This window comes from Argiope bruennichi, chromosome 3 (assembly GCF_947563725.1).
Source record: "Argiope bruennichi chromosome 3, qqArgBrue1.1, whole genome shotgun sequence".
Classification (NCBI taxonomy): Eukaryota; Metazoa; Arthropoda; class Arachnida; order Araneae; family Araneidae; genus Argiope; species Argiope bruennichi.
In genome coordinates, this window is record NC_079153.1 from 23,607,896 (window position 1) to 23,633,581 (window position 25,686).

At 32.1% G+C, this 25,686-nt stretch overlaps 1 protein-coding gene across 4 annotated transcripts in view; it reads right to left on the bottom strand.

Moving 5' to 3' along the window:
* Positions 1-1,681: 1,681 nt before the first annotated feature.
* The window catches only part of LOC129963031 (fibulin-1-like), an 87,896-nt gene continuing 63,891 nt past the window's right edge, over positions 1,682-25,686 (bottom strand). For 2 of the 4 annotated variants that reach the window (XM_056077038.1, XM_056077040.1), the window contains 11 exons: positions 24,783-24,908; positions 23,863-24,003; positions 21,235-21,420; positions 17,908-18,045; positions 17,563-17,688; positions 14,633-14,764; positions 14,406-14,528; positions 14,194-14,325; positions 13,734-13,863; positions 3,974-4,230; positions 1,682-1,921 (listed from right to left, as the gene is read on the bottom strand). In XM_056077038.1, coding sequence (XP_055933013.1) covers positions 1,764-1,921; positions 3,974-4,230; positions 13,734-13,863; positions 14,194-14,325; positions 14,406-14,528; positions 14,633-14,764; positions 17,563-17,688; positions 17,908-18,045; positions 21,235-21,420; positions 23,863-24,003; positions 24,783-24,908 — 1,649 coding nt within the window. In that variant the 3' untranslated portion in view covers positions 1,682-1,763. Of the gene's footprint in view, positions 1,922-3,973; positions 4,231-10,388; positions 11,381-13,733; positions 13,864-14,193; positions 14,326-14,405; positions 14,529-14,632; positions 14,765-17,562; positions 17,689-17,907; positions 18,046-21,234; positions 21,421-23,862; positions 24,004-24,782; positions 24,909-25,686 lie in introns of those variants that run through there. The other 2 variants (XM_056077041.1, XM_056077039.1) reach the window with 2 other exon arrangements.

Genomic DNA, 25,686 nt, shown 5'->3' on the forward strand with positions numbered 1-25,686 from the left:
CGATTATGATTTCAGTGAGGTGAGTATTGAAAATAGCCCAGAGGCAGCAATTTGTTACTTCTCTCCCCTTTTCCCGTCCGCGTCTTCATTACTGATCCGAGGAGATTTCTTATTGTGGTGTCTGAAAATGACTTAATTTGCGGAACGGGCGGACTTTCACTGCGCCATATTTCATTATATCCACTGCATTTTTGAGCTTCCACTGTTCACTCTTTTTTCGTGATTCTTAATAGAATGGGTCTACTCCTCCTTCTCCGGGGTAAAGTCACCGTGAATACGCGAGTGAGAAGTCACCGGATAAGTAAACCGAATATTTGCTTCCCCTTGAGGTTTAATGATGATGATAGAGGCTGCATTGGTTCCATTTTCAATGATGGAGCGTATGGGTGGGGTCAGTTTCAGGCCGATGGTCAAAAGGTTAAAGGTCACAATTCCCTTGTTTATACCATATATTGGCGTACACATCTGATTTTATATCAGATAAGTCAATAGCAACAAATGATAAAGAAACAATTAGCAGCAGAAAGCACATAAGTAACTATTAGGTAGAGCACACATATCTCAAAATGCCATCCATTCTCTTGAAAAATGCCGAGTAAATAATGAGTGCCACAGATAACTGGTCGACACTTCTGCGTCGCAGAAAGTATATGGGCAACTGACTATTATTAATTTATTTTATGCCATTAATCATTTATCAGATATTTTGCCATTTTTGACACAAATTAAATACATGCATCGGTCTACAGCCCGTTCCCATGGCCTATTGCCTTACGGATATAGTCGCAAACCTACAATGCTACCTACTATAACCCGTCGCCTGTTACTACGCCTCTGAAGTAGGTCGGGAGCATCCCGAAAACTGTCTGTAAAATGAACAGACATCAAAGAACCCCTAATAGCAACAAATGAGGGAAAGAAGGCAAAATGCGCCTGACGCAAGGCGCGTAAGGGCCGTGAGAACGGGGCTCTACAAATCTTATGTGAGCACTCGTCCCGGTCCCCTACTGGGATTACTTGATAACAACGAATGATCGCTACCTATCAGTCATTCGGTATTACCAAGGCATGATGGGTGTTATAATTTATGTTTATAGAGTCGGTTTCTTCATATATGATTCTCGCTCGCTTTAGAAATCTTGCTAAGATAAAAGTATGAAATATATATATATATATATATATATATATATATATATATATATATATATATATATATATATATATATATTATGCTTGTAAATGAATTGGGTTGCAAATATTTTTCCAATGAAAAATCTTTCTGTTGAAAAATAGTGTTGGAAATCCTCTCCGTTAATTTGAAGATCAAAAGTTTAATGACTAATTAAAAGCAAGAAATTTTTCTTTCGCTCTCTAATAGTGAGATTATTAATATTATTTCAAAAAACAAAATATATTTGTTTCTAAAATCACAATTTATTTCTTTGCTTATGTTATTATAAGCCTCTTAATCTGATTTTGGATATTTAGTTATACATGAAGAGAGTACTATACTAACCAAATATATCATACCAAAATTATACATTATGAGATATAACTGATTTTTGAGAAATGGTATGACAAAATTTTCCTCTATTAAAAAAAGTATAGACTTTAAACAATAAAAAGTTTATTTTCATTCTTAAAAGAAACACTCATAGGTTTTTTTTTAATAAAAACCACACAAAATAACGACAATATAACATGCATAAAATGAGATTTCTTCTGTCACCGGATGCAATTGTGAGAAAGAGAAGTTGAGATGCTTAGAAGTCATACTGCGACACAATAACGTTTATGTAGGCCAGATGCTGAGTGGTCGAGGTGAACCGCAACCTTGGATTTGGATTCAGGTGGATGATCATGAGAATCTTCAGGAAGAGTTCGTCAGGGCCATTAATGGCCCGAGTCAGCCTCAAAGAACCTGAAAAAGACAAAGTAAAGAAATAGATACCATCCTGTATCTATCCTTCTTTTCTTTTACTTTACAATAGACTAACTCCATTACTTTTTTTTCCTTGGGTAGTAATTTTGTATAGCGATTCGCAAGGAGTTTGAATTGAAATTAAGAATTACAATATCATTTACTTAGAGCAATAGTTCCAAATCCTTTTATTCCCTACAATACGCCTTGAGTAGTCTTTTATATTTGAATTCTTCTATCGTTGTACCCCCATACAATCCTACCCTCCCTTCTTTTTTTAAATAATATTTTTTCAAAATCAAAATAAAAGAAAATAGGATTGAAATAATTTCGCATTAACTTATGATAAAAGCTAATTATTTTTTTACAGTGATAATCAACTATTCAATTTAAAGGCAATTTCATTGTGATTCTTGACTTATTTCGTGGAGTGACTTTTGTAAAATAAGGTTTAAATGAAGAAAAATGTAATTTCATGTCTGCAGTTTCATAAAAATTATTGCGATATTTGTTATTAATACAAACCTATGACGTTTATGTTCTTTCACAAGTTAACTGTTCTCAAAAAGTATCAAATGTCTTTTTGCTTTAAAATCAAGTTATTTGTTCTTTTCTTTCACTGTTACACAGTAGAGTTCGGACTTTATAACTTTAATAACCACACGATTTTGGGGAAATAAAATTCTATAACTTTTTTTTCGTTTTAATCCCATATGTTTTATATTTTTCTTATTTAATATTTACAACCATGTTACTTTTACTCAAACCCCAAGGATGTATTACTACAGATTTAGAACCTCTAATTTAAAATACTATCACAACAAATGAAAAACTTGAATTTTACTGGAGAAATGCCTGAAGTTTTCTTTTGTACGCTTTTTCAATAACAGGATAAATGACATTGGCTACATTGTAAAACTGCACGGCTGCTCTGTTTGGCGGCAAATATTGAAACTAAACTAATGCTATTATGACAATTTGAAGTCTTCCAAACAATAATTATTTGGGGATTAAAAACATAAAATCTCATAGTGTAGCCCTCCTCTCCGTACAAATTTCTATTTTATATGAATTAGCATTAAATGCCATTCATTTTAAATTTTAATAAGAATTCTAATAATGTGCCAAGTTTTACTTACAAGCATAGAGTGAAGGAATAGTGGAGAATTTGGATTCATGTAGGTCAGACGGAAAATTTCGAAGGAAAAAATAAAATCAAATGAAAGGGAGGGAGATAATTTATATCATACCATGAGTAATAAAAGTGGCTTAAAATTTAAGTACTTGTTCTACCAGCATCAACTACAATCAGCGGCAGTGTTCTTGCCTGGATCTTGTCGTAAACTGTCACAAAATAGCGAATTTTAAGTTTTTTGCAGCAGCATTTTTTTCCCGCATTTTTTTTCTTGTAGAGCATTTTAATATACTGAAGAATTTTGGTTATAAATTACATATTTCTTCGCAATAATCGATTGCGCCCAAAATTTGGCCACATATCTATTTTAGTGTCAAGATCACATACCGAAATTATTTTATCCAGCTAATTGCGTTCCTGGCTTATGGCACTTGCCTTCCTGAAACAGACAGATCGAAAATCAATCAGTCACTAAACAAATTTGGTCCAAACTTTCAATAATCTATAATTCTGATTATAAAACTCTTTCATCCATATAGCTTCTTGCATTTATGAGTTTTTATGCTTAGAGAATGACAAAATAAGATTTTAAAAAAAATGGTTTATTCGATTGCAAGGAATTCTGCCAGAATATTGTATCTGAATGTGGAAATTTTATTCGCGATTATGGTACTGTACACTGTTCTGTTTGTATACTTCATGTGCGAAAAACTATATTATATATATATATATATATATATATATATATATATATATATATATATATATATATATATATATATATATATATATATATATATATATATATATATATATATATATATATATAATTGGGGCCTTTTTCACCCATTTAACCTTACAAATCAATTATAAAGATTGGTTTAAATTTTGGAGAAAAAAACTGCAAGACAACTCACCAACTCCTTGACCCTTGAGAATATCGAAGAACTGTCTTTCGTTTCCCTCCAGAATTCTGTAATCTGTGCTGAAGTGGACATTGCTGGAAGTAGCCACCGCTCGCATGGTGGTCAAGATGAGAGGCTGAGGCAAGAAGGGGACGGTCGGAAGAGCCAGAGTCTGAAAAGTGATCGTCTGTGTCTCGTTGAGAATGCAGTCGACGTCATTGTGGCCGCAGCGCTTCCGGCACACTACCGTATCTTTGCTGTTGGCTTCACTGCAAAATATCAATATCTCATTAATTGAAAATGCAGTTAAATGCAATAGTTTTGCCGTATATATCTTTGCTGTATATTTCCATTATTTAATATAGTCATTTAATCAATAATTCCCCGCTTTTGAGCATGAATTTTGTTCGCCAAAGATTTTTTGCTGCCTGCCTTTTAAACAGAACAATATCCGATTAGCCAGCATGGACATATATTCCAGAGCATGTAGAATTATTTTACCAATCATGCCAAAAAACAAACAAAAAAAATCAATTAAATTCAGATGTAACATATAGTTATTGCAATTCTAGAGAAGTCGCTATTGGATTTTATTTTTTTAATTGTGCCATAAAAATGATTGTACTGCTTAGTTTCGGAGGATATTTGTACCGTGAGGATGATAATAAAAGAATGAAACTATTTTTAAATGGAAAATATCAAAGAAAATGAATAAAATCTTTCTAAATTTATCTGTATTTTCAATAATCTGAATAGAATAGTAATAAAATAATAGAAAATATTAAATAAAGTATCGGATTGAAAAAGTATTGAAGCGTTTTTTAAAGCTCACTTTCTTTGGTGTGAGAAAGGAATAATTTACTATTATTTGAAAAGTAGTCATATATTTAAACATTGCCTGATTGCAAAAAATTGTAAGTAGTTTTCGACATATTTTAAATACTGATTACTGCATCTTAACTCTACAGACAAATGAACTAAAACTTTCAAAAGTTTTGTGGCATTTCAGTTAAAATGGTAAAAATGTATTACAAATTTCAGGACTAATAAGAGATGAATAGATTCTTTTAGATTTTTAATGAAATTTATTAATTATACAATAATCATACTAATTTCGTTAAATCTGTCAATCTTGAAAGTAAACAACACATTTCAAAATTCTTATAATCTATAAAATTCCGTCATGCTGGATGGTATGATGGCTTGATGAGCGAGATATCCTTTCAAGTGTTAAAATCGTCTTTTTGTTTTTTAAAAGAAAACAAAAGCGTATCTTGCTGTAAATGGAAAGGAACTCTCAAAATCTAATTCCATCTTTGTATTTGCAAAAATTTGGAATTAATTATTTAAATCGTATTTTAAGTATTTTTCAAAAATAATATGTCTATTTTTCCTATTTTTTTTATTTATCTTATCAACCAATCGAATACATACTTTCTATGAAAGCTGTATCTGGTATAAAAGTTATGAATTTCTCTACAGTAGCATTGCGAATTATGACCGAAAATATAAATATAATGCTTTCAAGATATCTCAATTAATCAGATATATTATTTGTATAGAACCAAAGTAATTTTTATGAAAAAAAATCAATGGAAAAAGTTGTGATGAACGAACTGACACATGGAAATAAAAATGTGTTTAAGAACAGAGAACGTAACACATTCTACAAAATTTAAAAAAATATGTAATAAATGAATTTGTTTATAATCTTGATTGATCGATTACAATTTTTTTTTGTTCTAAATTATTAAAACTATGTTTTTCAAAATTATTATTAACTAAATTATTAAAACTAAAACATATAAATTAAATTATTAAAACTATAGTTTAAGAAATTATTTTTTCGTATTTGATTAGTGCCTCTTATTTGTGATGCAAATTTTTAACCATTTTATGTTCAGTGGAATTAGTTCACTTGTTAAATATCATCGCACGTATTGAAATTCAAAAGGTATGCTGCCCTGTGCTCTGTTATAATTTGTTCCATTAAGCAAAAGAGTATATAATGAATTCCAAAATTAAATTCGTCATTGATACTTTTTATGCCAAATCTATTGCTCAACAATCCCATGGCTAACTTTGGGATGAAAGACATTATGAAAGGTAATGTTTTTCTCTAACAATGTTGCAGACATTTACAGAATTTTTATTATAGTTTTTATTACAAATATTTTAACGTCAAAGATGGTGATTGTGCCTTAATTTGTGTCAAAAAGAGTCATTTTCTGCGAACAGCTAATAATAGCCTCACCAATATGAAGAAATGAATCGTTGACAATTCATCATTCAGATTCTTACAATCAAGTTCGACTTGGATGTCTTATCCAACGAGACATCCAAGATGATGTGGATGAAGGGCCAAAATTACAAAATAATCTGAAAAAAGCATGTTCACTGAATTTCTTCAATCAGTAAAAAGTAAAATAATGATTTATGTTGATTAATTGCAAGGGAACCAGATTTGGCCCTGTTTCCTCTATATCACCAGCTGAATTAATTAGAAAAAATTACAATGATTCTAGATACTAGGGGGATTTATATTACATTACTACTAGTTACTAGTTTATATTGCATCTAAGAATGAATGCAAAATAGGACTTTTGTGAATATGTCAATGTATATGCTCATAAGTCGATATACGGAATTTGGATTTGGAGTACGTACTACTGTTTAGACTTATCTTGATTTCTGAAATGATCAATGATGCAAAAGTGGTGATTGATCGGTAGATATGAGAGAGGCAAATACAAAATATTGTTGTTTAAGACCTATTATCCTGAAAAATATTATTTCTAGATTTGAACCCTTTTTCATTGTTGCATTAGTTATTAGATTGCCCAGTCAAGTCGACAAAGATAAGTATACGCCAAAAACTCTTTTCTGATTCTTTAGACTCTAAGAAATCACATTTCGATTTCAATAAGCTTCAATTTAAACCTTAGGATTGTTACTGAAACTCTGACGTTATATTGTTTCAGAGAGGCTTATATATATATATATAACCAAACTAAAGAAAAGGTTTGAAAACGAAACTAAAATGAAAACGAAACAAAACAGTTTCGAAATCGCAACTAAAATTTATTACCTATTTAAACTAAAACCAAAAAAAGAACTTCATAGTATTTAGAGAGCGCAATTGCAGCTACTTCTAAAACACAGATGAATTGATACAAAAGTATTAGAATCAAGTTAATAGGAAAAACAAAAAATCAAATAAAAATTAAACCAAAAAAATTATAAAAAATATAAAAAAATTTGTTTTTCCTATTAACTTGATTCTAATACTTTTATATATATATATATATATATATATATATATATATATATATATATATATATAACCCAATGGCTTCTGTGGTCCAATCATTTCCTGACCTAAAGAGGCACCTAGAGGGCAGTGCATCATCATACTCAATGAAATTAGAAGAACGGTATCAAGCCATTCAATGATACAAAACCGCTTCAAAAGTAGCATGCCACTTCAGTAGTATTATACTAAGGAGATAAAGCCTAAAAGTGTATTGTTTATTCTAGATGGATTTAAGTCTGGAGGTGTCTAAATTCATTCATGAATAATCCACAGAAGTGGTCATTTTGGTTTGGGGTAAAATAAAAATAAAAAATTATATTAGCAAGCTATACAACTTCCATGGCATTTTTCACAGATAACAGACATGTATAGGAAGAGGAACTCTTTGAAAGTCAGATTAAGATCGCTGTTAGCTCGTGATTTGGGTATTGAATGACAATGATTGCCTAAATCAAAAAACTCTGGTGTCAGAATATTTAGCAAATAAAGTATGGCTTAAAGGATTGATCAAATGACCCAACAGGCATGAAACTGATTGAAAATGTATGGGAAGCTTAAAACCACCTAATGCTTTCTCAGATCCACAAGGACCTGAAAAGTGCCATTTTAGAAAAGTTGCACGCATTTCACCAGGTTTTTGAACAATTTATTAGATTGAAATCAAAATGTAAAATTTTTATTTCTATCCAATATGATTATACGACATACTAAAAGTTTTTGGTAATAAAGAGGAGATTAATGACAATAATTAAAAAAATTCATTACTTCAATATTAAATTCAATATTTCTATGTCATCTGATTGACAAAATAAAATGTGTTGAATAATGCTTTTGCACACTTATTTAAGGCCTTTTTTTCCCCGTAAGCAAACATATGAATCAATAACGCATGGATAGTGCGTATATGGTATGGATGAGAAATCTAAATCGGAAGGAAAATATTACGCTCCTCTTCTCTATTTCAACCTTATTCAAAAATTCATAAATGAGCTTGCTGCTTTTGCATTCGAAACTTTTCTATGGCAGAAATTCGATTATGACCTGGTTCCTCCTGAAAATATTTTCAGGAAAATAAATTTTCTCTCACATGCAGTTGTTAAAGTCAGACGTTGATTTCATGTTGTAATTTGAATATTTCTGATCTCTTTGACCAAAAACGATATCACACTTTTTATTTATCATGAAGGCTTTTCTGTTGAATTTTCCTACAAAAAATTGGACCAATTGGGCGAAAAAATAATCGCTAATAAGTAATCGTATTTCTGTCTATATTCTTTTTTTTTTTATTTATTTTGACAAGAAATATACTTTAACAGTTTTGAGTATGAAGAGCTTACAAAATTCTAAGAGAAAAGGTCGTTCAGAAAGGTGGCAAGATTATGTAATTTAGTTGCGTATGTCGTAATTATAATCGTCGCAGTTTTTCGAATGATTTTGGATGCCATATACACTCAAGAGCCAAAACATTATGACCACCTGTAAATAACGAGTTGGCCCAACTTTGGCGCGCAACACAGCTTCAACTCGCCTTGGCATGGATGCCACAAGTCCTTGGTAGATGGCCGGAGACAGATTGTACCAAATGTTTAAGCAACGGTCACGCAACTCCGAGATATTGCGAATTGGTGGTCTTTGAACTCTGAGCTGCCGTCCCATGTCATCCCAAAGGTGTTCTATCGGATTGCGACCCAGTGAGTTAGGCGGCCAGGACATTAACTAGAATGCAGCATCATGTTCCTTGAACCACTCCAACACAATTTTAGCTTTGTGACATGGGGCGTTGTCCTGTTGGAACATTCCATTTCCAGCTGGAAAAACAGAGGCCATGTAAGGGTGCAACTGGTCCGCAATGATGTTCAGATACCCTGTAACATTCATGGTATACTCTACTACAACCACGGGTCCCAGAGACGCCCAAGAGAACGTCCCCCAAAGCATAATACCGCCACCAAAGGCCTGTGTATGATCTACTGTACATTGAGGGAGCAACTGTTCGCCTGGAAGACGGCGTATCCTGACACGGCCATCGGCGTGATGCATGACAAACCGTGATTCATCTGACCAGGCAACTCTCTCCCACTTATCCATGGACCAGTCGCGATGTTCCCGGACCCAGCGCAGGCGCAGTTGGCGATGACGCTTGGTCAGCAAAGGCGCACGAGTGGGACGTTTGCTGCGTAGCCCCATATCCAACAGTATCCGCTGAACAGTGTGCTCCGATACTATTCTACTTGGCCCTGCATTGTATTGGGCTGTCAGCTGAGCCACTGTCTGGCTCCGGTTTTGCTTCACCATGCGAAACAGTCTCCGACGACTTTTTTCTTTGATAGCGTGTGGACGTCCAACACCATGTCGTCTACTGTTGCTTTCACCGTCATTTACCCACTTTGCATAAGTACTAACAACTGTAGATCGCGCACAACCCACGAGTCGTGCAGTTTCGGAAATACTTGTTCCGAGCCTTCGAGCCATTACAATCTGCCCTCTATCAAAGTCGCTTAGATCCGCAGCCTTTCCCATCACACACAGAAGTAAGTGAAAGAATGATTCTTCAGACTCTCCAGCAGCAGTTAAATACCACTTCCACCTGATCACGTGCCTTGCACGTCATTCAGGCGAGTTCATTGCAAAATGTAGGGGTGGTCATAATGTTTTGGCTCTTGAGTGTATATATAACGAAAAATGAAAGTCTGTCAATCAAATAATTAAGTAAATATATCTTAGTTCAATAATATTGCTAGTTTTCGGTTGTGAAGATTGGGTGAATACAATGATTTAAGTACTTCTCTTGAAAATGTGATAGGAATGGTCCAGTTTTTTTTTTTTTTTTTTTTTTTTTTTTGTATGTTTGAATTTTTTTGGCAGAATTTTTTTTACCACATTAAAATTTTTATCTTGTTACTCGCAACAATGTTAATATTGTTATTTTTATCTTTGCTTTGAAGACGTTAAATCAATGGTCAACGGGTTGTTAAACTTTTTACCTTCCAACAAATGTGCTTTGAGACAAAATAAAACTTTTTACCATTCAATTGATTTCTTTCGTCTTAACCTAGTTCAAATATTTGCCAAACAAATATCTTTATAATTTTAAAATATAAAAACGTATCAGCACACAGTGACAAATATTTTATTTAAATATAAAAGTACAAAAAATATGAACTTTAAGTGAAATTTAGAGCTAAAATATATTCATGTAAAGTATAAATACAACACAACAAAAGAAAGTTTGATAGAAGTGGCAATGAGGTGTTAAAGTCTATCATAATACTACAGGTATATTTCAAATATAATTTAAATATCATAAAGAAAACAGATGAAGTAATCATTCATTAGGAAAATTATAATCCAAATATTAACTAAAAAACGGCCTTGTGTAAATTCGAATTGTCATTCTAAAAGTTAGAATAATTTTTCGAAGCTGATTTAAATTTAAATTTCATAGTAATTTGATATTGCATGAAGAATACTGAAACAAATCCTTTTTTTTTTCCTCCAGAGTTGCCATCTCTGATGTCTAACCAATACAATGTATTCCCACTCTTAAAACCATCACACAACGTTAGAAAATATTATCGTCATTTATGTTAAAAATCTACAAAGGCGAGCGCCTATTATCTACAAACTAAAAGACTCTAAACTCCAAGTTCTCTAAAGATCCAACATTTAGTCCATTTTTCTGCACTAAAGATTATGATCAAAATTCATGCTCTGTGACAAAGATATAGAGTTTGGCCATGGCTGTTCCACCAAAAAGTCCATTGTGGTAGATCTTCATGATGAGATCAAGCTCAATTTCCTGAGGTCCTTTGATAGTCTTGATGAGCGAGACCATGGCTTCGTTGTAGTTCGTCCTTCTTAGGTGGAAGTAATCTTTGGTGACTGGAGGCGTACCCTGTGGAGCCCTGGCGTCTTTCAGTTCTAGTGAGAACTGCACTGTGGTGCTCTGGAAACGGGGACCTCGCATGGTGAAGAGGTCCAACTGACCCGAGAGAGGTAGCCGCATATTGGATACGAAAGTGATGTAGTTGTAAGAATAGGTGAGGGGCTCCTTGAGGCACTCCGCACTGCCCTGCACGCAGTCCCTGGATGATCGCTTGCAACGGCTGCAAGAGAAAGGGGAATGGAATAAGATTGAATCAGGAAATATTTCGAAAGAGAAAATAGGTGGATTTGATACTCTCCCCAAAGGTATGAATAGCCTTCTATCAGTTATGGTTAAAAATCAGGTCCAGAAAAGCCTCACCTGGACATAATTACCACTTTACTCCAGGGTTATTTTTTGGCATCTGACACCGATAGAGCAGTTTTCTGAACATATATGGGAGTGCCTCAATGTTAAGAAATGGAGACCCCATGACCTACCTTTTACATCAATAATATTTTTATATCCAATGTCAAGATATTCTGAGCAGTCTTTCATTTCCAGGCAATTTTTAAAAGAAATTGGTAATTTTTAGTATAATCAGTTTTCATGCAGAATAACTCAGATTTACACTGAGTTACAATCAGAAATCAAAACTGTTCTAATTAAACTCAGCTGGGTCTAATTATAACAATTTTAGAAAATATTAAAGATTCATAATGTCTATAATTTGTTCATCAATGAAGAATCAACATTTCCCCCAACTTCTAATATAATCTCTTAAGACAATACAAACAATTGGATATAGAGTAAATAATAATATAGAGCAATGGTTAAATATTTAGGTATTACTTTCGAATATCCATCAACAACTGTCTTGAAGTTTACAAGTTTAAACCACAAGTTTACAAAAATCTTATAAACACAGCCTGCTTGTTTTGCATGCGAATTTTCTATAAGCTAAATTTATTTTGTTTAGAACTGATTTTTTCAAACTATTTTCCCCTCTAACATTCGTCCAATTGTTGAATTTTTGCACTTTCCCTCTTTCATGTCTCAGTAGCCTTAATTCTTATATTCAGATGTATTTTGTAAGACGAATAAAATGCTATTTTAGAAATGTAAGAAAAGTTTCAAATACTTACGATGCACTTTTTTCCCTTGCTTTTGCTCCTTCTAGTAATTTTAATAAATCAATTACGATATTATGGTAAAGGTTTTGAAGAATTGACGCATAAATAAAAAAGAAAATTAAACATAAATGAAAAATACTTACCTGTGAATCTTTTAATGTTAAGGGGAAAATTTATTCTACTAGCACCACTAGCTATATCATTTTCGATTTGTGCTACTTAGTTCATTATATTTCTTAAATTGATGAAAAATTAAATATATCGTTCATATAATTATGGATTTTCGGCTAAGAGTTCTAGAAAGTAGGTTTCAGGCAATAAATATACGATGCATACCAGTGTTTTGATTATAATGCATAAGTTTTATCTTCAAACAAACAGGGAAGTGTAAAATAAATGCCCAGTTTTGTAAGAGACAGTTGAACGATTCATTAATAATAATAATATATATACGCTTTTATTTTGCCATAAAAAATAAACTCTGAAATGAGTAATAAAATGTAAGTAATATTATGTTACATGTCTCCATATGTAAGTAAGTGCACATAGTATAAGCAATGAGGCATGTTTGTCAGCTTGAAAAGCTATTGATGTCGGAGTTTAGGTTGGAAATCGATGACTTTATTTCTGTATACTTCTGTAGTCACCATGATAAAAAAAAAAGACAAAAAAATCTTCATAATGGATTCAGTGATAGTAATACGTAAAATGATAAACACCATATTTGATACTTCAACTGACCCAGAACAAAATTCCTATCTCTCCGCCAGACTATCTATTGGCGCAACAGAAATATTTAGAAAACGCCAAGGATTTTCGAAATTGCGTGCTATTTTCTTTTAATTTAAAAACACAATTCTAAGGAATAAAAATTAGAGATTTATTTGATAGAGTGATCCAGCAGTCGAAACAGAATGATTAAGGCGAGGAAATCCATAGAAAATACTCCTAGTGGTTCAAGTTTTTTTCTGTTGTGTTGTATTATTAAAGACAAGAAGATAATTCTAAGAAATGAAGTCAGCTTTCATCTGTTATATCTAAGTCGACGTAAGCGTATGAATCGATAATTTGAAGTTTCTACTAATGTTTTACTTTGAAATATTTACGGTAAAACAGGATTTCTATTGATAACATTTAATTTGTATTTTTAAATTCAGATCATTATTAAATTTCGTAATTTGCCCATATAATATCCGAGTTCTGAGAAATTGAATTTCATCAGGCATTCCAAAACAAAAAATAACACAAAAGAATCCTCGCATAAGCCGATATCTAACGTGAAAATAAAAATCAATAAAGCCGAATACAGAATATTTTAAAAATATTTTAATGCAGATTTGCTCATTTTTGCAATAATGAACTTAAAATTTGCATAATGGTAAGACTTTTGTTAAAGGTTACAAAAGATTGCAGTTTTTTTTTATGTCTTTGAAAAGAGTACAAATAAAGGATCGAACTTACTTTCTGTGGTCCTTGTCGCGAACGTAATTCGGAGGGCATTCAATGCGGTTGCACTTGTAGCCTCCCCTTGTATTCAGACAGACAGCTCTATCATCATTGCAGATGTTTTGTTCTTGGCATTCGTCAATATCTACAAGAAAAAAACAACAGAAAACAAAGATTAGCTATAAAAAAATGCTATATCTCTGAACGAAATCATAAAGAATTTAAATTCTGTATTGAACTAAAGGATATAATATTTTAAGGATTAATAAAAAAGTGATAAAAATATTATATTATAATATGCTATTTTGTAAATATATAAAAACAGTAACAAGTTTTGAGAAATTTCTGAATAATCCCAGACCCAATAAAAAGACTGGTGTACTTAATACAGTTGATACAAGTATCATTTTAGATAAATAAAATTCGAATTTTTAACTATTATCCACTTTACAAATCAATCTAAATTTCCTCCTACCTTGGCAAGTACGACCGTCAGAAGACAATCTGTACCCATTCGGACAGGAGCATTTGAATGAACCTGGTTCATTCACGCAGAATCCGATGCAAAGGCTTCCAATACCTCCATAAACTTCGCATTCATTTATGTCTGTAAAGGGAAAAAATTATCGATACATCTCACATCTTTGCGAGAACAGAGAATCAAGATAATAATGGGGAAATGAATACCTTGGCAAGACCTCTCATCAGGTGCTAAGGTATAGCCTAATTTGCAGGAACACTGGTACGATCCCCACACATTATTACATGTCTGTTGGCAAATGTTTGGTTGTTCGGCACATTCGTCTATGTCTACACGAAAAAGAAGCAAAATGAATGGAACCATTTACTCAAGATGTATACAGTGATTTTACACCAAGCAGTTAAAAAAAAAATAAAACTAAGACGTATCTCACCCACGCAGCTCTTGTCCGTTCCTCCAGCTCTAAATCCATCATTGCAGTTGCATGTATACGATCCCTGAGTATTGATACATTCTGAGTTGCTGGCACATACCTGACCGCGGAATCTTGAACATTCGTCGATATCTGTTTTAATGAGAAAAAAATATAAAATTTTTAATTAATTAAATGTATGATATAAGCTTCAATTTTCAATGAGAAATACATAATATTCACTTTAAATCGCTGGTATTTCACTGGCGAAGCGTTTGAATTTTGTCTATGGAATCCTATTGTCAAAATTGCAAGATGGCCCAGACTACTCTCCCCAAGAACAGATATTGAAACTAAAATTTCTAAAATACAGGGTGTTTATAAAGTCCCGGACCCATTTTGATGTTTAATAACTCATAAAATAATGAAGATATAAACAAACTTATGGCATTTATTGATGGAATAACTCATATATTTTCCTTTTCAGGTTTGAATATTTTTACTTTTGTAAATATCGTCTGCGCGTGTGGTTAATTTCAGATAATTTCATTTTCCAGTCTAAATATCTGTACTTTTCTGAATATCGTCTGCTTATTAATTGCATTTTTCTCTTTTTTGTTTTTGGCAATTATTGCAATGTTATGTTTACTTTTGATGCGTTTGTTCTATGTAGTACTTTTGTATGTGATGTTTTATTCGAGCCGATATTAAGGAAAATGCATACACCACAAGAGAAAGCACAGATTTTATGGTGGTTCATAGAAACGAAATCAATAGTGCAAGTACAGAGAAATTTCAGAAGAATTTACCAAAAAGATCCTCCATCCAAAAACAGCATCTTGTGGTGGAAAAAGAATTTTCTAGAAATTGGAAGTATCGCAGATAAGAAACGTTCCGGACGTCCTTGCACAAGTGATTTTGATGTTGAGCGTGTCAGAGAGACATTTTTACACAATCCTAGAATATCTGTGAGATCAGCGGCACCAGAAGTGGATATGCCAATTTCGACGGTGTACAAGGTTATTAAGAAAAAATTAAGACTGCATGCATACAAAGTTCAAATTGTTCAAGTTTTGGAACCGAACGATAGGCCTAGGAGAATGGTCTTTGCAACAGATATGCTAAGGAGGATAGAAGATGATGCTGATTTTCTGAAGCGCATAATATTCTCCGATGAAGCATCCTCTCATGTTTCTGGCATTGCTAATCGCCATAATGTGCGCATATGGGGATCTGAAAACCCCCATGAATACCGTGAGGCACAAAGGGATTCCCCAAAGGTTAATGTGTGGTGCGGACTTATGCACGACCGAGTCATTGGGCCTTTCTTTTTTACAGAAAAGACGGTCTCATCAGTCGTATACTTAGACATGTTGGGAAATTTCGTATTTCCACAGCTAGAAGAGCTTCAGCCACATGTCTTCTTGCAACAAGATGGTGCGCCACCTCATTGGGGTACCATCGTTCGTACTTCTTTGAATGACCATTTTCCAGGAAGATGGATTGGGTGAGGAGGTCCAATTCCTTGGCCACCCAGATCACCTGACATAACGCCGCTGGACTTTTTCTTTTGGGGGTTTGTAAAAGACAACGTTTTCAGGAGGAGAGTGTCGAACATTTATGACCTAAAAGCCAGAATTACAACCGCAATAGGCTCTGTGGATGCCGACATGCTTGCCGCTACCTGGCGTGAAATTGACTATCGACTTGATATTCTCCGTGCGACGAAGGGGGCACGCGTGGAAGTTCATTGACAAGGGTCATGAAACTTTGAGTCTATTTAACCATTTATGTTATTAATTTTAATCTATCTTTATTATTTTATGAGTTATTAAACATCAAAATGGGTCCGGGACTAAATAAACACCCTGTATATCTCGAGAAAATATGCATACATTTGTCATCCAAGTGAAAAAATAGGCCAAAATTCCTTAGCCGGGTACTTTTTTTAAAGTGAGAAATATGATATTTCATATAACCTGATGGGTTTAACACAAAACTTGTCATTGCCATCATTCACTTCGCATAATTATGATCTATTATAAATAGAAACAAGTGAAAAAAAATTAAGTATTACAAGTGTTAAAAATAAACTCAATGAAAATTCAAGTTAACTTTAAGACATCCACAAGCTTTCAGGAGAAACAGAATAAAAATAAAATGTTCGTTTAAGATTATATAAGCAAAGTGCCCCCCCCCCCCCAAAAAAAAATGGTCAAAATGAAAATGGAATTGCGTAAAATTTGTACAACTATTTGTTTAGTTTTTTTTTTTTTTTTTTTTGAGTATATCAGTTTCTGGCGGTTATTCGATGATTCTCCGCCACAAAGGAGCTATTGATTCAAAGTATCTTGACCTCATTATAGCATGATAGTTGTACTTGCATCATCAATATACATGCAAAATATCAAATATGTTATATAATTTTGTAATACATTCAATTATTTGTATTTGTATTGGCAACATGCACATAATGAAAATCCTACATCATTGAAAGATAATTACTAACTAAAATTCATGCACTCTGTTTGATATAAATTCTTCATTCCGCTTTCAACCTCTGTTTCATTAATAAAAATTGGATTACAATGCGCAGTGCTAGTTTAGAGGAATATATAAAATAAGGCTTAAAAAAAACGCTACAATTTTAATTAATTTTAAACTTAAAAATTAATTAACATTTTGATGAACCCCTTCTTAAATAACTTCCAAAAATAAAAATAACTACACATCAAAAATCCAGCGGTCTTCTTTGTCGAATGAGTCATTTTTCGTTATGAATGTCAAATGTCAGAATTTGTAGATAGAATGCAGTTCATAAACAATATAATATTAAAAAAAATGTGTTATGTCTCTTATATAAATATATATTTAAAAAAATTCCTCTTGGCAATGCGAATGTTCAGTTTCTGAAATAAGCTTTAGTGAAATTTAATGCAAAGAAATCTTACCTTCACACACTCTCTGAGGACTAAGACTGTATCCTCGAGGGCATTCACAGATGTAACCCCCTTGTCGGTTCCGGCACGTTTGTCCAGGTCCGCATTCAGCGATGCGTCTTTCACATTCATCCACATCTAAGGAAAATAAAATGAAACCACTTTAAATAAGTTTACTAATGACGAGCGATAATAGAAGCAAAGAATCGCGGATATCAAAGTGATATATCCATTTGACTTGCCGTAATATTTCTGTAAATTCTCGCGTCGATCAATCTAATGATAAAATCTTATTTTCTGCGCTTTCTGTTTGGAAAATATTTATAAATAAACTCAACAGCTCTTCATTTCACTCACCTACACACTGGTCTCCCACCTCGTTAAGTTCGTATCCTGAGCCACAGTTGAGGAGGTTTTGACACCTGTAGGATCCAGCGGTATTGATGCATCTCTGATTCAGTCTGCAAGGTGGATTACGAGCACATTCGTTGATATCTAAAATAAGAAATCTAGCTTTGAAAAACTTTATGAAATTTAATAATAATAAGTAATATTACGGAAGACGACTATAATGCCCTGACAGATGTAACGGTACTTATTATTATATAGGATCTGATAGTGATAACAGCAGATGTCGGAGCAACAGTCACTGTAGTTAAAAGAATCACACTGAATTTTTGATAGTTCCTATTATACGTGTTTTATCGAATGCTTGCTAAAAACTGGGTCTTTTGGTGGCAAGCTTGTTTGAATAGAATTCTAAATATTCTCTATTCTAATCTCAAATTATTCGTTTTACAGTTAAAATGGAAATCGGAGAAACATTTCCAATTAAAAATTGGAAAAATTTGGCTATGACTTGCTTTAAAAAACTGAATAAAAATAATTTAACACTGACCCCTACGTATAAATACGTTTAATGAGCAGATTTATTTCGTATTAGATGATATCCAGGGCTTAAAAAATATTTTATACCATTTAAATACTTTTATTTTTTAAAAGCAGTTATTTTTAAAGGATTCTTGTAATATTTCACATTTTTTTGTAGCCAAAATTGCATTGTGGAAACATATTTTAACTCGCTTTTTTTTTTTTTTTTGTCTTTCTAAATTACATCTATCTTTTGTAAAATCGACAGTGTTAAGACTCTCATCTCGTTGAAAATAAATTTATTGTCAAAAATAATATATCAGATTCCGAGTATAGCCAGATGTGTATAAAAGTCCTGAAAATATTTCATAAAAGTTTCACATTTTTGCGTTTTAAATTAAGACAATCCAATAATTTTTATGACTGTAATATGCTCCAGAAAGTGATGCAGAGCTTATAATATTATCATTGAAATAAATAACTAGCTACAAAATATTAATTCTGATGATTACAAGCAAAAAGGATCGATAAAAGTAGCATAAATTGAAATAAAAGTTATATCGTCACAGCAAACAAGTTATGAGCTTTCTGAAAGAGCTAACCTCTTAAATCTCTTTTGGATATTGTTATGAAATGATGTAATTGTTTTCTATCTCTTTATTTTAAACTATGATTAGACGACGAGCACTGTACATGAGTCGGCTCTCCCATATCCCAGTTTCTACTTCACATCAACTGGTAGTCTGTTCTTCCGCGTTTGTACGCCATGTGTTGCATCGGATCTTATCTCAAACCTGGAACCCTTTGATCTCCAACCAAACTCTTACTTTCAAGTCAATAGGCTCCAGTTAATTGTTTAAGCTGGCAGAAAATAGAATTAATAATAGGATCAATTTACAGTTACGCGATTCTTATTACGCTACTGTAATTTTGGAATTCATTACGTATCTTGCAAGTACGAGATATATACGACGTCCGGGTAGAGTTTTAGACAACATGATTTTAATAAATGGCATTTTTGATTTCGTTTGCCATCTGACTGAGATATCATATTTATTGACTTCATTGCCTATCATGCTCAACGCATGTTGCGAGTGTTGAAATATATCATTTAAGAAACAAAGTTTTAAAGGATATAGATATTAACTGATTTGAGAATAATAATTTTAAATGGAAATGAAATATTTTATAAAATAATAAAAATATAATTATATAAAGATTATATCATAATTCTTTAAAATTCCCCATGAAGAACTTGATATTAAACAACAGGTAAAAAAATAACCATGATGCCACTGAAATAAAGTTAAATTGAATAAATAAATTTTAAAAAAGGAAATTTACACTATGAGGCAACGAAATAAAATTTCAAAATAGAAATACTTCAAAAAAATTTCTCTTTCAAGTAATTATGAGTAATGGAAAAATATATTTTTCTATTATAAATATTTCAAAGGTAAAATGAAATTGAAAACTAGTGTATAATTTCATTAACAAGTTTGGGAGTTTTATTTATGAGAACATTTACTTTAGTATAACTCTGAAATTGTTAGGCAATTTAACAAATCATGATGGATATAGCTTTAAAGAGTTTCTCATTTATTTGAGATCTATCATATCTCATTATCATTCCTTTTATTTTTTCATTCTATCTAATTCGAAAACTGGTAGGATTAAGATTGACTCATATTATTGACAAATGTTATTTAAATAACAAGATGAGCAAATTTCAGACGATCCTATTTAACTTCAATAGAAACGTTCACTGAGAAAGGAGTTATTTTTAACATGGAAATTGCAAACAGAAATAAAACTTGTATTTCACTATTTGATTAAATTTTCCTAAATGTGATACATAATATATAGAATACAGATTATTATTTTAATGATAAGGCAGTCCACAATCTTCACGGATAAAATATTCAATTTTCTATATCAGTTTGAATTATTCATCCGCCCCAAAGAATTTTTAAATGTTAATATCAAAAGAACTTTTAAGTTAATAAAAAATATTTATCTATTAATTTATTATCTATTAATTATTTTATCTATTAATTTATTTATCTATTAATTTATTTATTATTTAGTTTTAAGTTAATAAAATTTATTTATCGTAACTAATTATTACTTCTTCATTTATATATTAATTTATTTATCTATTAATTTATTATCTATTAATTATTTTATCTATTAATTTATTATCTATTAATTATTTTATCTATTAATTTATTTATCTATTAATTTATTTATCTATTAATTATTTATCTATTATTTATTTAGCTATTAATTTATTTATTATTTAGTTTTAAGTTAATAAAATTTATTTATCGTGACAGAAAGTATATGGTACTTCATTTATATATTAACAAAACGTTCTTTAAATTTATTTATCGTAACTACTTCTTACTTCTTCATTTATATATTAACTTCATTTATATATTAACAAAACGTTCTTTAAATTTATTTATCGTAACTACTTCTTACTTCTTCATTTATATATTAACTTCATTTATATATTAACAAAACGTTCTTTAAATTTATTTATCGTAACAGAAAGTATATGGTACTTCATTTATAAATTAACAAAACGTTCTTTCTTAATTTTGGCACAATAATTAGATTTTTCAAAAATTTTGCCTTTGTTCATTTTTTTTTTTGCTATTTATTTTATATTTCGACTATTACAAAGAAACACCTCACAAGCTGAAAATTATTGTAAAGATAAAATCTTAATATTAGAAAAAGAATCCTTAAATCCTCTGGAAAATACAAAAGATGATCATTAAATAATTCAACCACCATTAAAAGACTCACCTATACAATTACCATCATCATCATGCTCCATTCCTGTTCCGCAGGTGATAACTTTGCAGGTGCCATCGGACAGCAGCTTTTGTCCAGATGGGCATTTGACTCGATGGCAACGGAAGGATCCTAAAGTGTTGCGGCATTCGAAACCTGGGCCACAGTTGTGGGTCCCTAGCAAGCATTCGTCGTCATCTGAAAAAGATATCACAAGTTGAATCCATTCAGCTGAACAGTTTAATTATCTTAAATCATCTTTTTATTCGATCGATTCTGTTTTATTCTAATCATAAAATGTTACGCGTTTGAACACAATCCTTCAAATCATTAGGCGTATATAATGAATGATTCACAACGTCTCAGAGAAACAATATAAGATGCATAGCTTTTAGAATGAGGTTTAAGCATTCATGGTTTTTAAACAATTCCTCACCAATTATGGTACTTCTGAGATGTAAGTAGGATTTTCTGCACCAAGCCATCTGATGAGAACGGAGCTGAACAATGACTGCTTAAAAAGAAATTCGGGGTAGAAAACTTCTTTGAGCAATGTCCAAAATGAAGCAGTTGTTCTGAGAATTACTAATTTGCAAGAGTAGTCTCCCCTAAACTTTCTTTCGTAGATGTAATCCCAGAGAACGCATTGTATGGCAATGACATACAATACTTGCGAAATATTAAACTTTGGCGTAAATTTAGGATTTTTATTGAATCTATCATGCGATCCTTGGCGAGTTTTTTGGCGACTTATCCCTGGCATGCAGTTAATACTATCGGATAATCGAATTTATGTTTTAGACACGTTTTTCCCAACTGATTGAAACAAAAATGACACATAACTACGCTTACGAGTCACAAAATTTCATATCAAATTTAATATACAGGGTGTTTATAAAGTCCCGGACCCATTTTGATGTTTAATAACTCATAAAATAATAAAGATAGATTTAAATTAATAACATAAATGGTTAAATAGACTCAAAAAGTTTCATGACCCTTGTCAATGAACTTCCACGTGTGCCCCCTTCGTCGCACGGAGAATATCAAGTCGATAGTCAATTTCACGCCAGGTAGCGACAAGCATGTCGGCATCCACAGAGCTATTTGCGCACTTTATGGCGATTAACAATGCCAGAAACATGAAAGGATGCTTCAAAAGAGAACATTATGCTCATCAGAAAATCAGCAGCATCTTCTATCCTCCTTAGCATATCTGTTGCAAAGGCCATCCTCCTAGGTCTATCGTTCGGTTCCAAAACTTGAACAATTTGAACTTTGTATGCATGCAGTCTTAATTTTTTCTTAATAACCTTGTACACCGTCGAAATTGGCATATCCAATTCTGTTGCCGCTGATCTCACAGATATTCTAGGATTGTGTAAAAATGTCTCTCGGACACGCTCAACATCAAAATCACTTGTGCAAGGACGTCTGGAACGTTTCTTATCTTCGATACTTCCAATTTCTAGAAAATTCTTTTTCCACCGCAAGATGCTGTTTTTGGATGGAGGATCTTTTTGGTAAATTCTTCTGAAATTTCTCTGTGCTTGCACTATTGATTTCATTTCTATGAACCACCATAAAATCTGTGCTTTCTCTTGTGGTGTATGCATTCTCCTTAATATCCGCTCGAATAAAACATCACATACAAAAGTACTACATAGAACAAAAACATCAAAAGTAAACATAACATTGCAATAGTTGACAAAAACAAAAGAGAGAAAAATGCAATTAATAAGCAGACAATATTTAGAAAAGTACAGATATTTAGACTGGAAAATGAAATTATCTAAAATTAACCACACGCGCAGACGATATTTACAAAAGTAAAAATATTCAAACCTGAAAAGGAAAATATATGAGTTATTCCATCAATAAATGTCATAAGTGTGTTTATATCTTTATTATTTTATGAGTTATTAAACATCAAAATGGGTCCGGGACTTTATAAACACCCTGTATTTAATTCATTGCGTTTCTGCATTATCGCTTTAACATGTTTCTGGAAGTACAGTCCGTCAGACAGTTAATCCATAATTGTATTAACTCAAAATTTCACAGGTGTCTACACTATGGATTTGAAATCTGTGTACCGAATTTTATCCATCTATTTCTCTTCGTTCCGTAGTTATAGCTTTAATGTATTTTCGAACAGCCAGATAGAGAGACTTCCTCTAAATGGATTCTACTAAAAAAATTTGATAGAAATCTACAAATTTAGAGTAGAGATCGCATACCAAATTTCACCAGTCTAGTTCAAAACATTTTTGGGTTATTTATGTCACAGACAGACATTTTTTATAATGTGTTTTTCAAACTCAGGGAGATTTGAAACTTGGATATCCATCAAAATCTCGAGTTTGAATTTTTTGATGATTACAATACTTTCTCTATACTTCGTACACGAGAAAGTAAAAATAATGTTATTTTGGCTATTATCAAAGTAATAACCTAGCTAGAATTCAACTCTAATATTTCAAATAACACAAATCTAAGAATTATTCCACCCCCGCCTCCAAAAATAAAAATATAATAAGATTTTAGAATCAGCATTTCTGCGATTAAAAAGATAAGACTGTGAATGGGGGATGCCTCATTTCATATAAGTCAAATGAAAGTAAAGAGCTATAACTTTACCTTCACATTGTGAAGTGGCGGCGTTGAGCGTATATCCTGTGCCACAGCTTGTTGTGCGGACGCAGGTATACGATCCAATAGTGTTATCACACCGCTGACTTTCCGCACAGGAATGCAGCTGTAGCTGGCATTCGTTCACATCTGAAAAAGCATTTTTAGCAATTCAATAAAAATTATGCTACAGTAAATAAATAAAAATTTCTTTTATATAAAATTGTATCTCGTCAAATTAACTACATAAAGCGTTTATTAAAAATTAATTCTGTTGTTGTTGCTTATAGCACTTGTCATAGTCAAGTCCGCTGACGAAGTCAGCGATAATAAGCCGAATTTTGGCTTCTTTTGTTTCAGGAGTACCATCTAAGGCCAAGAGTACGTCTCAGCTACTCATTTGACACAGCCCTTTTCAAGGGGCGGACTCCATTCATACTTTTCCTTCATTTATCTACAGATCGTAATTTAGACCTGAAGCAAAGAACGATTACATCTGATCCCGTACCCCCAGTGGACTTTGTGGCTACGACAAATTTATGCGTGCACTAGCCAGCTTGTACACGGAGAGTCTTCAGCCGGTGGGTTTCGAACAAACAACCCAAGGGATGGGAATCCAACTTCCTATAAACCAGACTATTCCGGCCTAAAAAACTGAATTGTACACTTAATCACCTTTTCTTTTAACACCTTTTCTTTTAGAAAATTCATTACTAAAGAATACCTTGTATATAGTCAGCTTTTTCATATCGATCTTGACGGTATTAACTTTATTTGTCGACGCTACTCTGGACCACCCTGTACAAGGCACATTTGTAATTCTGATATCATTGAGTCCACGCATCATATTTTTGAATTTATAAAACTATTTTTAACCATATTAAATAGTAGAAATATCTGAACTTAGAATTTTAGAAGTCATATTTCACCTTTACATTCCTTGGTGACGGTATCCAAAGTGAAACCCTGGGAACACACACACCTGTAGCTTCCAGGAGTGTTTTCGCACACCTGGTCATTTCTGCACGGGCGAAGGATGTCGCATTCATTCAGATCTGCATCAAAAGAAACAAAAAGTTTTTTTAATTAAAATTAAAATAAGTATTTTCATATTTTACGAATTTATTCGTTGTATGCATTTCTTTTTCGATACTTGGATTTTCTACATACAATACCTTCTTTCCATATACATAATTTTACTGAAAATGTGTACAAAGTTGTTTATAGTTAGTATAAAAGTACTTTATGCTCTATGCTGCGTGCAGGGTTTAATACTTGATTCATATGCCTCATAGAAAAGAACAATTTAATAAAAATACAAAAAGATTATTGTGCTTCACTAAGATCTAACACTGAAATAACAAATGTATAACAATGTTTCATTTGAGAAAAGAAATGTGTTAATGATTTCATTCACTTTTAAATGTGATTAAAATATTTTGCGAAGCTATTTTAAATTCAACAACCATTAAGAAACAAGTTATTTTAAATAAATATTTGTTTATTTGAAATAATAGTTTCATTTTAAATAAATATTTATTTATATTATCAAAAATAACAGCAATATCTATAATGTTACTTTGTGAATAAATTAAATGCGATTTTTGAGACGTTCTTTAACATTCGACATGATTGACCTTCATATAGTGTCCAACTACATTGATCCCTCCCGCTGGTGTGGAGTGGAAGTTTGGAGGGGAAGGGTGCCAGCTTGGTTAACGTGTGGAAGCAGCTGAGAGAAAAAAAAGATTCGAACCTCTAGGTCTGAAATATCATAGCATAATAATACCCTAGATGTGGTCCATTTAACTTTATTTCATTTTTTAAAATAAA